At 44.0% G+C, this 12,089-nt stretch overlaps 2 protein-coding genes across 10 annotated transcripts in view; one reads left to right on the top strand and one right to left on the bottom strand.

The window, feature by feature from the left end:
* Positions 1 to 11,241, bottom strand: part of CEP41 (centrosomal protein 41) — a 30,605-nt gene extending 19,364 nt beyond the window's left edge. Inside the window, exons 1-3 of one of the 3 annotated variants that reach the window (XM_027842268.1) lie at positions 8,587 to 8,685; positions 5,436 to 5,499; positions 3,562 to 3,672 (exon numbers count right to left, since the gene is read on the bottom strand). In XM_027842268.1, coding sequence (XP_027698069.1) covers positions 3,562 to 3,672; positions 5,436 to 5,499; positions 8,587 to 8,619 — 208 coding nt within the window. In that variant the 5' untranslated portion in view covers positions 8,620 to 8,685. Of the gene's footprint in view, positions 1 to 3,561; positions 3,673 to 5,435; positions 5,500 to 8,586; positions 8,686 to 11,154 lie in introns of those variants that run through there. The other 2 variants (XM_027842270.1, XM_027842269.1) reach the window with 2 other exon arrangements.
* Positions 11,242 to 11,383: 142 nt separating this feature from the next.
* MEST overlaps positions 11,384 to 12,089 on the top strand; it is a 28,583-nt gene continuing 27,877 nt past the window's right edge. For 2 of the 7 annotated variants that reach the window (XM_027842273.1, XM_027842278.1), the window contains exon 1: positions 11,384 to 11,474. The gene's annotated coding sequence lies outside the window, so the exon portion shown is untranslated. The remainder of the gene's footprint in view (positions 11,475 to 12,089) is intronic. The other 5 variants (XM_027842277.1, XM_027842272.1, XM_027842274.1 and 2 more) reach the window with 5 other exon arrangements.

Genomic DNA, 12,089 nt, shown 5'->3' on the forward strand with positions numbered 1-12,089 from the left:
CCTCGCCAGAAGAGAAGTGGAGTCTTTTAAGGCCCTTAAAAAAACACTGGCAGAACCATAACCAAAATCTAGGACAAACAGTCAAAACCTGTTCAGCATTCCCCCAAGGATATCTCAGAAATCTGAGAATCTCAGAAACAGTGCTGAGGCGACAGAACAAAAGGGAAGGTGGCGCATATGCATGTTGTTTCAATTGTAGGACTAAGGAAGGAATCTGGCTTTATCCTATTTAATAAGAGTAATAGCTGATGTTTACATTGGTTAAAGGTGTACAAAATGCTCTATTTCATTTGATCTCTGTGAGGGATTATATCCGTATTTTATAATTAAGGAAACTGAGGCTCAGTGAGGTTAAGTAGTTAAGTACTTACACCAACATAATCTAACTGTATGACTCTGGTCCTCCTGAAAAGAAGTGAGATACCACCCCGACAGCCTGCCCCACTCAGGCTCTGCTGATGGATCTGGGCCTAGCCGATCACATTAGCTCACAGTTCATTCCAGAGCTCTGTGGTCAGTACATTCTATTAATGAAACTGGCAGTAGGACCCATTTTATGTTAACAGTTGCACACCCTGTTTTGTGAGAAAGAGGCATTCTTAAAAGATTGTGCCTGAGTTTTTGTCAAATGACTCATACTTCAGTAGTTCTGCCCACTTTCGTCCCTTCTTACCCCATGCCCAAACCACTGTGATGCCTCCTCCTAACTGGCCCTCTGGTCTCTTGGCTCCCCTGCACCCACCTATTCTTCATAATGTCATTAGATTAATCTTCCTGAAATAACACTTTGGGCCTATTGAGCCCCCTACTCAAAACTACTGCCTACTACAAAAAGCCCAAACCTGCCCAGCCTGACATTCAAGGTTTCCACAATCTAGCCCCTACTTAGCTTTCCAATTAATTTCCTATTGCTCTTCTAGACAAACTCTTCCCTCGAGCTAGAGTTTTGTTTATCACCCCTGAGCACACTTCACTGTTTCTGATACTTTTCTTAGTCTCCCCAGATGGAAGTGATCACTTCCTTTCCTGAACACCTATAACAGTTTTTGTCATCTCCCTTCCTACAGTAACTGCTGGAGAGAAGAGACCATGTTTCATCTTTGAATTCCCTCCAGTGCCTCCTACAACAGCACTTTGCTCACAATAGGTAGCACATTTCCCTACCCTTTACTGCTGGTGCTCCCCAAAATTCTGGCCTCATCTAGCTCCTCTTTCAACAACAATCTTTCTTCTGGCAATCTCATTCCCTCTCAAAGCTTCAACTGTCTACTCTTTACATAAGTGACTTCCAAATCTCAATCTCTAGGCTGGACTTCCCTCCAGAGCTCTAGGCTTTCATTTCCAAATGCCTAAGGAATATCCACCTGGATGTAGCATGAAGTCAATGGGACTCAAAACAAAGCTTCTTCTGTCATCGCTATTTCTGTCAGGTTACACAACTGTTCAAAACTTTAAAGGTGTTTTCTATAGCTTACCTCCTACAATTAAGTCTTGTACATTCTGGCTTTGTAATACATTTCAAATATGTAGTCCACCCTATTATTCCCACTGCTATCACCCTATTATGGTACTGCCACCCTCAGCTAGACTCTATAGCCTTCTGACTGGTCTTCCTGCCTCCTCTATGCCGTCCCATACCTCCCCCCCTTTAAACAAAACAAAACAAACAGATAAATCAATGCTTGATTAATCTTCCTTCTACAAAGATGAGTCATAATATTCCTTTGCTCACAACTTTCTGAAGGTTCCCTATTGCCTACTTGACAAGCTCCTCGGCTTGGAATTCAAAGCTTTCCCCAATATGGTATCCCTCCCTCCATGTTTCCATCCCTCCAAAGGCACTACCTTCCAGGCAAACTGACTATTACCCAACTTGTACACTTAGACAGTTTCCTATGACTAAAATGACCTCCCTGATCTCCACTCCATGTTTTGGAATTCTGTCCATCTTTCAGGGTCCAGCTAAAATGTCATGTCCTCCATGAAAGACTTCCCATGGCACTCTGTACTTCCTAATGAACTTCCTCATAGTTTGATTTATCTGTCATATCTTCTCTACTGGACTTTATGACTCATGACAATGTCTTATCTAATTCTTGTACAGTGCCCCTTGCATAATAAGCATTTAACTGAATATCTGATGATAGAATGAATATCTGTTCAATGAATGAAATTTACTACAGAGACAATGTATTATAATTCAAAGAGGCCTGAACACGGAGTCAGGAGAATTAGAGTCAAGTTCTGGGTCTCAAACTAGCTGTGTGATTGTGGGCAAAGTCAACCTCTATGAGCCAGTTTCCTCATCTATAAAATGGGGAAGGATAAGAATACTTTCAATACCTATACCTCACAGGATTGTTCTCATGAAAGTACTTTATAAATGGAAATTGTTATTGTTAAAGTAAGCCAATAATTCCTTCAGTAATGCAAGAAAACAAACAAAAATTCCACACTATAAGTTACAAGGTATCTAAGTTTGGATTTTTACATATTGGGTTTTTTAAGTTGTGTACACACTCATAGCACTTTTTAATATGCTAAATTCTGTACTGGGCTCTAAAGTAGCCCCAGAATATAACACAAAATCAGAGAATCACAGCATTTTAGGGCTGAAAGGGACCTTAGAAACTGAGACTTTGATCATAATCAAAGTGAGTTACTACCAAGGTCAAGACTAAAATGTATCCTGATGACCAGTCCAGTGGCCTTTCTGGTGCTCATCATTTAAGAAGTTTACAATCTAAGGGGAAGGTAAGTCAAATAACACAATTTTAAAACTAAAATCAACAGAAAAATCTGTCGTTTCTCCATCAATCCATCAGCCAAGGTTGGTTCTCATTTATTAGATAGATCTAGTCACCACAACTCATTTAATTAGATTTTTTTCTGTGTTACTTCCTATAACATGAATCTAATGAGCATTTTGTAGTGATGCCCTAACTTGAGCAATGTTTTATAAGTCATGACTCCAGTTACTTAGACATATCTACATTCCTCTACTTCCCTTCTCTGAAAAGAAGTATTCTGTTTTGGAGGGGTAGAAAGCATGAAAGGGAGAGTAGTTCCCCTTCATCAACTCCAGTTAGCAGATATTTAGACAAAGAGGAAGACAGTGTGGAGATAAAGGAAGAGTAGTGCTGAATGAAGAATACAACAGAAAGCAGAAGACTCAAGAGATTGAGCATTTTGGAAAGTCAGAAAAATTCTAAATTAGAAAAAGTAACTAAAGACTATATGAGTGAGTGAATAATGAGGCTGCAGCTCTGGTCAGAGTAGGAACCCATGAAAAATAATTAAGAGAAAATATGAGAACACTGGAAGGGTAATTGAATAACACACATAAGAAATTTCACTGGGGACTGACTGAGTCCAATTAATGATGCTCTGATAACACCCTGTAAAGTTAGTGATATGCTCTTAGGTTTATGAAGTACACAGGAAAAAAAGAAAAAAATTGGAGGTTCAAAATAAACCTGAGATTTCTAGCTTTGTTTACAAATCAGTAAGTTCCAGCGAACTGTAGACTCAGAAATACAGAGGAAAAAAAGGAATCTTTACCCAGGAGGAAGACTGAGGTCTTTGAAGATTTCGGGAGTAGATAATTTTGTTGAAGACAGGAGTTGACATCACGGAATTCATAACCTCTTGAGTTTAACTCTGAATCGTCCACTGTTTGTAAGAAAAAATCGAAGACCCATCTATTTAGCTTGGGATTTCGAAATTCTTGTTAAGCCTTGTGCTTATTTCTACTGCTCTGACTGCAGAGTCCTCTAAAACCTATAGATTAAACCTATTTATACCAGGAGTGCCAGGTCACTCTGGCATACTCCAAGCCCACATTTCAGTGTGGCACAAAACTCACAGAGCAATAAGTGAACTTAAACTAAAGTAAAAACACTCCAATTTATTTGACTTAAAAAAAAAGCCCAAACTTGAGTTTTAAGCAAATAATTACATCTGCTTCCCCCAAACCATAATCAAGCTAATTAAAAGATAGCTTATTAGAAAGATCATCATGTGGAAGGATGTAGCAGTTTGATGTATACTAAGAAATTCAACTATGAGCATCTTTTTTACAAAAAAATTAAGAATTCACATTGTTATGGGGTTAAACTTCTGCTTGATCTGAGGGGGAGAGATGGAAATCCACTAGGAATCATAATTCTGAGACTTTTTTTCAGGAAAAAGAAAACTCTGAAAATATATGACATTGAAATGTAAAGAAAAAATATATATCTGAAATTAACCCCAACCATTAAAATTTTGGTTACACAGAATTCCATTTTGCTGGCATATCTCAGAGTAAATGAAGTGTTCTTAATTTGGGTGCAAACCTCACAGAAAGGTTTATTTCAGAAGTGCAGTTCATTCATAGTTCATAGGGAGACAGAAGTGTAGTAGCTGACAGTATTGGGTGATAGAAGAAGTACAGGTAAGGAGAAAACAGCACTGAAAGCCAAGCCTAGTGGCTAGTATATTGGACTTGAAGTCAGGATTCTTGGGGTGCTAGGATTCCTCTGCCCTTGAAATTCTTGTTAACTCCTTTTCCTAAGATTCCCTATGGGACTTCAAGTGTCTGGGCGTCAATTTTCCAGTTCTTTACAAGCAGGGATGTTGTTCATCTCTCCATCAACCAGGGATTTAGTGAGGATGAATATTTACAAAGCACGGAATTCCTTGGTTAAATGCAGAAGCTGTATGTTGCAGTAGCGTATCCTATTTAAAACACTTAAGTCTGTTTAAACTATGAATTGCGTACATAATTGAGTACTAGGAGTAAAAGGCAAACTAGATGAAAAGATTTAAATGAACGCCTATGTTCCATGAGAGTGTGCTTCCTCAGACACAGCAGAGGATGGCTGCTGGGAGAGAATCCAAGGTAATGTGGGTATCAGGGTACACTGTGACCTTGATCCATCAGAAAAACCATCTTGATGGGATGGTTAATATATTAACACCATGGGATATTTTCAAGCAGCAGACACTCAAATGATTAAAAAGTAAAGACATACATATATACCACAGTGTTTGTAATTTAAGGGAAGAAATATGTTAAATATGAAGCAGAAAAGTTGATGAGATCCTGGGATTTTTTCTTTAACTTAATGAGCATGGTATGAAACTTTTTGGTGCCTCAGTTTCTCCATCCCTCCAATGCCAATATAGATGCTATTCCTATTTCCAACTTTACTCAGGAGAATAAAGTGGTTATAATTTGTTTAATTAGTAACTTTTGAAAATAAGAAATCCCAATCCCACAAAAAATATCAAGCATATAGCTTCAGAAAGGCTAGGTCAGAAAGTTCTAACTGTGACTTGTGCCAGTTATAATTCACTAGCTCCTGCCAATAATTAGCTGCTCAGCTAACTATTTGCCATTAAACAATTTACTAATCTGACCACAACTTTTCCAAGTTCTAACCTCTACTCACCAGTGTCAAGTCTCGTCTTGACATGCTGATACTTTGGGTTCTGTGGAATCCTTTTGGTCAGAAACTGTAAGAAAAGAAAAGCCACATTAATTGGGCTAATGGAAAAATGAGGGTAGCAGGAAAGGCGAGAAGCAAATGTTTAGGAAATAGCAGCTAAGATTTTGGGCAGGCAAGTCACGTACGGCAGAGGACACTACAGAGAATGACTAAGGTCTAGCTTTATAGGCCAACAACTATGCGATGGGTTAATATGAAATCCATCCACTTCCCTTAAAATGGAAGGCTTCTTCTCTCTTTCCCTGTTACTGCATGTGTCCAGACCTGTGATTTCATTAGAAGAGGGAAATTCTGGTGAGGAAGCTCCCTCTACAGATGCAGATACCCAAATGCTCTGTAACCTAAAAGTTATAGAAGCAGGGGTTCTTAACTTAAGATCTTAAACCTAAAGTTGTTTTTTTTTTAATTTTGATACCTGTTATTTGAATATAACCTGTTTCCTTTGTAATCCCTTGTATTTTATTAATTTAAAAACAGTACTCTGAGAATGGGTCCAAAAGGTTCCCCAGAATGCCCAGGGGGCCCAGGACACAAAAAAGGTTAATGATAACAGTTGTCTTAGAGAGTTGTCTAGTATACTAAGAGGTTACATGACTTACTGGCCCTGGAGCCACATAGCCAATATGTGTCAAAGGCAGGACTTGAAAATTCAGGTCTTCCCTGACTCCGAGGGTCACAGTTGTCTATTCTCTTTATCACACAGCCTCACTTAACCCACAGTAATCAGTTTAACTTCTTGCTCTTGACCAACCACCATCTAAATACTACTTGTGTTCTATTACAGCTAATGACCCATAAACTTATCACAGTTCATACTTTTCATAATTCCCTCCAATGAGGGTTTTCTCTCAATCATATAAAGGCCCTTTGAGGTTGGAAGGCAAGAAGGCTAAGAAAAGACTACTCCAAGGAGGGTCAGTTATTCTATGAATATTTACTGAGGGTCCCAAATACAGAGGACCCAAAGATGTATAAAGACATGGCCCTTGTCCTTTGAGCACTTTCAGTTTAACAGGAAAGATAAACAGTCATCTTTGCATATCCTATGTATCCCTCAATTGTTCAGCTCAAATAATATCACTTCCATGAAGTCTTCCCTAGATCACATCTAACCAAAATTCCTTCTTTGAAATTCATAATACTGCCAGAATAATTTTTCTTACGCACAGATCTGTCATGTTATCCCTCTGCTGAAAAATTTTCAGTGGCTCCTATTGCCTACTAAATAAAATCAAAATTCCTTTGCCTCATTTGGATTCAAGGCCTACAATAACTTGATACTACTCCAAGATAACCATCTTATTTCATATTATTACCCCCACACGTTCTATACTATACCTGTAATTCAACAACTCTCTGCCCCCAAAGTACTCTGACATCTCTGCACTTACTTATTTACCCTGCTCTCTCTTCCTGTAATACTCCTCACCTCAGATTTCATCTACTGAATTCCTACCCATCCTTTAAAGTCTAACTCAATTACTCCCTCCTCTCATTTATGAAATTTTCCCTCCTCACCCTGGTTATTAATAACCCATCACCGTTGGGACTTCAAATAACAATTTGCTTTATGCCTCCCCTCTCTAGAGTACTTAATCGTAAGATTCAGGGGCAAAAGAGATCACTTTCAGCTGGGATAATCAAGGAGACATCATAAATGAAGATGGATGGCAGGGGCAGCTACGTGGTGCACTGGCCGTGGAGTCTGGAGGACGTGAGTTCAAATCTGGCCTCAGACACTTGATACTTAGTAGCTGTGTGATGCTGGGCAAGTTACTTAACCCCAATTGCCTCCAAAAAAAAAAAAAGTAAAGAAAGAAGATGGATGGCATCAATGCTGAATTTTATAGCATGGAATTTCATTTGGGAGAAAGTTTGCATCCAGTTAAACAGATTTACATTTCCATGATTTTACCACATCTTCCAATATTTCTCACCTAGGCTTCTAATACTAGGACAAAATCCACTAAGGGAAGTGGCTTTTGAACCAATTTAAAAGTGGATCCATTTTAAAAATTAAAAATTACATTCAAAAGCATTTCAGGTAAACCATATTAACACACGAAGTTAAAGGCAGCCTGCTCTAAATTAATCGCTTGGCACACCGTGGTGAAAACAGGAAAGTGCTCAGTCACCGATGTAAAAGGTAAAGGCAAGCAGTACTTTTTGTTTTCTGGACAGGACTGTCATCATTTCCAATGCCTGGGGTGTTAGGTGATGTCTCCCCTATTCCACCTGGAGGAACTCTAACAGAAAGTCTTCCCATCCTCCACTCTGCCCTCATCACTGGCCTCCCTGGAGAACCTTTTCTGCAAAAAACCCTCCTAACCAGTCTCGACGCCTCCAGCCCCTCTCTCTAATGCATCTATTTACCCACGCAGCTCCCAAACGGATACGGCCAAGCACAGGTGTGACCCACGTCACTCCTCTCTCCAGTCACCTCCGCTGGCTCCCTATCACCTGCCTCTAAGCTCCAGGCTGTTCTCCCATCACCCGCTCCTCTCTGCCGCTGCTGGTACCCAACCTTCTGTCTCCCCCTACCTGGGACGCCTTCCCTTCTTACTTCCACCTTTGTAAAGCCCCAGCTCCTTTCCAGCTTCAGCTCACACGGCACCGGTTCTACCTGGAGGCATTCCTAACCCCATCAGAAGATAAGTGGCCCCAGCAAAAGACATCCTCTCCTTTCCTTTCTTTTTCTTTTTTTCTGCCGCACAGCCTTCTCGGTGTCAGTGTGTATCTTGCCCCGCCTCCCCACCTGTACACTGGAGCGTAAGCTCCTCGAGGGCAGGGTCTGCTTCGTTTTCCTTTGTCTCCCAACCCAAGCTTGCGGGATTGGACTGAGTCTCCTCCCTCCCTCCCTCGCCCCGGCCGCCCTCTCCCTGTCTCTGCCCTCCCCGTCTTCCTCTCTCCTGTATACTCTCTCCAGTACCAGCATCACCCCCTCCCCTCCCCGGGGTTCGGGGTTCCTCACGCCGCATCACTCCGGCTCTCTGGGAGACCCCGTCCACCCAACGGCGGAAGTCCCCGGAAGACCACGTGGAACCTGCTCCCGGCCCGCAGGCCCTTCTTCCCACCGTCTGGGGCTCCTCCTTACCTCAGGATCCCCAATGTGTCCTCGGGAAGACATCTTCCTCCAACGGACAGACTCCCCAGCTTCCAGCCGCTACCGACTCCTCCCCCTTTGCTGCCTCTACTCTCCTCTTCCTACCTCTAACCTCCCCTACCGGCCTTCCAATGCCCTCCCATCCGATTGGTCCGGATCCTCCCGCGGACCAACCCTGGCGGCGCTTACTCCTGTTCACACCGGGGGTCAGCTCAGCCCGAGACGCCGCTCAATGGTTGCCAGGGGCAACGCGAGACACCGCCCCGGAGAGCGCAGAGCCGACCTCGGCTTTATGTGCTGGGTCCGCGTACCTGACACGCAGCAACGGCTCGCGCCCACCAGCGCGGGAAGGCCCGGGGAAATCCACCGTGGCTAAGCCTGGGCGCCTGGGGAACCCTGAGATGTCGAGGAAGGGGGGGTTTGGGCTTTTGGCTGACGAGGGCGCGCTCAGAGCAGCTGGCCCTCCCTCCCCAAACGAGGCAGAACACACAGACCCCTGGGAAATTTGCTTTTTTCTTTTTAAAATTAGCATCTTCAGATTAAAGGATTAATTTTAAATGGATTTGCAAATTAATAGCTTGGGACTGCCAGCAACCATCTTGTATCTTAGATCCAAATATTAAGTCCTTACCCAGGTTAGACGTCTCTAGCGCTTTCCTCACTACAACCCTAGGCAGTGGGTAATGCAAGTATTCATGTTACTCATTTTGCAGAAGAGGAATCCAGCTCGGAGAGGTCTGGGCCAAAGGTCTGCCTTAACAGGGAATCAAATTCAGGTCCTTCTGATTCCAAGTCTAGGGCTCTTTGAAAACGACTTGATATTATGGATAGTATATATTATATTCTATCCACCTTGCATTTATTTATCCATTATCTATATATAGTATGTGTACAGATAAAAATATACATATACATACATATGTACACATAAATATATATATACATACACAGACACACACTTTTTTTCCCTGGATATAATGTCAGCTCTTTGAAAGCAGGTACTTCAGTTTTTTTGTCTTTGCAGCACTGGCACATAATATTTGTTGACCGGTTAATTTATTTATTTCTTCTACACCAAACTACCTTAGCTTTAAATTTAATACACAAAATTACTATGACATTTAGCCCGATCTTGATTTACTGCAGATATTATGCTTCCTTGCTGTACCTACAAGTTGACTGTGAAGTTGATAAACCTACATTGTGGAAACAGGGAGCAAGCCAGGGTAATGTTATCTGGGGTGGAGGAGCCCTGGACGTGGACCCTGTGTACATATATGGTCTCCCCACACTTCCTAGTAGAATATAGTAAACTATTATATAATTCACACGATTCAACACCTTTTGTACTTGTTAAAATACTTGAACTTTTCAACAAGACAAAGAAAAAAAGAACCAGACCCTGCCTTCAAGGAGCTTACTCTCTACATCGGAAGGAGGGACTGTCTTTCTTTCTTTCTTTCTTTTTCTTTCTTCCTTCTTTCCTTTCTCCAGCACCTAAAAGTGCCATATACTGTTATGATTTGGGCACATAGAACTGAGTTTTAGTATCTTGCTTCACTTGCTAGCTGTGTGACCAAGCAAAACCCTAATCCAGTAAGCATTCATTAAGCAACAACTATGTTTCGAGGTGCTGGGAATGAAAAATGAACAAAAATGAAACAGTTCCTGCCCTCAAGGAGCTTACATTCTACTGGGAGATGAGGAGAGGTATAAAATGTATAGCAACACATACAAAAATAAAAGGGAGGGGGATTGGTGAGCATTACAAACCCGGAAACTCTGGAAAGACCTTAGAGGAGGTAACAATTAAGCTGAGCCTTGAAGGAAGCTGGGGCTTCCAAGGGGCAGAGATGAGCACGGAGTAAACTCAGTAGAAACAACAAGGGATTTGGAGTCAGATGAGATTTTTCAACTCCTGAGATCTAAGTTCTTAAGTTTTCACGGCCCCAGTGATTTTATTCATAAAATGAAGGCACAGTGTAGCTAACCGGACCTGGAATCTAAGTTCCCTTTTATCTCCAGCGTGTAGTTTTCCAAAATTTTCTCCATAAAGTTCACAAAAGCCAACACCTTTTGTACTTGTTAAAATACTCGAACCTTTCAAAGTGCAGTCAACAATTGGTTTTTAAGGGTTTTGAGGACTGGAAAGAGCATAGGCTTTGAAGTCAGAAGACTTGGGCTTGAACTCCAGCTCAGCTATTCTGTGTGACCTTTTTGCTAATTTGTGTGACTGGGCAAATCACTTTAGCCTTCCTGGGGCTCAGTTTCCCTCCCTGTAAAATGAGGGGATTGGGCTCAATGACCATCAACGATGACCCACCGAGTGTTGTGCCTGTAATCAGAAATACTCAAATTCTGACTCTGCCTCCGATACTTACCAACCTTGTGACCCTGGGTAAGTCCTCGGTCGGCCTCAGCTTCCTCATCTGAGAAATGAGGATAACAGCACTTACCTCCCAAGGTTGTCTTGAGGACAAAATGAGGTCATATTTGTACAGCGCTTTGCAAATCTTTAAGCGCGGTCCCTACCAGCTCTAAATCCTACTTATCACTGACCGTGTTATGATCCTTTGCAGTTTTTCAATGGGGGCTGAGAAGGCATGCCACGGCCTCGCATTTCCCCTAGGTGGCGTCGTCGCTCGGTGACTCGAAGGAGGAAGAAGGCGTGAGGTGGGGAGAGGTGGGAGAGCGGGGCCGCCCCGGCGACGCTCTATCCCCGCAGCTCGGTGGCTCCGCCGAGATCTTGCCCTGGGACGGTGCAAAGTCCGAGGAGAAGCTTTTGGGCTTCTCCCGGGGGCGGAGGGCGGCGCGTGCGCAGGCGGCACCCGGCTGGGGCCATGGACAGCATTAGGCGCGGGGGCTGGACCTGAGCTCAGGTGAGCTGCGGGGAGGGCTCGACGGGGACGACCGCGGGGGGCCGGGAGAACGCTGAGGGCCCCGCCGGGAGCACCCCTGGAACGTTCCCGGGTCCGCGGCGTGATGGCCGGGGGCCGGGGCACTGGAAGGCGGCCGCCGCCCGCGGGAGTCTGGGTGCACTTTGGCCGGAGCGTTAGTTCCAGAAGTCAGTGGGTGCGGTAGACCGCGGGCTTCTGCGTGAGGAGAGACGGGCGCGCGGAGCCGACTGTGTCGTCACGCGTGATCGGCCGCCTTGGGACTAACGGGCTGCTAAGGCCGGCCGGAGCCCGCCTCGAACCTCGGGGAGCTGCTGCCTGCAGGCGGCACCGTAGACTGAGGGGGCAGAAGCACGCCCTCTGCCTGCTCCCTGCCCCCTCCCCCTCCCGCTCCCCTGCCTGCCCCCTGCTCCCTCTCCCTGCCCCCTCCCCCGCCTGCCTGCCCCCTGCCATCTTCCTCCGGGTCCCTTGCTCCCCTCCCTGTCTGGCCCCCTGCTGCCCTCCACCTGCCTCCCTGCCCGCCCTGCACCCTCCCTGTCCCCCTGCTCTCCCCCCTCCCTGCCGGTCTCCTCTCCCTTCCCTCTCTGCCTGCCCCCTTTC

Source organism: Vombatus ursinus, unplaced genomic scaffold, assembly GCF_900497805.2.
Source record: "Vombatus ursinus unplaced genomic scaffold, bare-nosed wombat genome assembly UNPS02014870.1, whole genome shotgun sequence".
Classification (NCBI taxonomy): Eukaryota; Metazoa; Chordata; class Mammalia; order Diprotodontia; family Vombatidae; genus Vombatus; species Vombatus ursinus.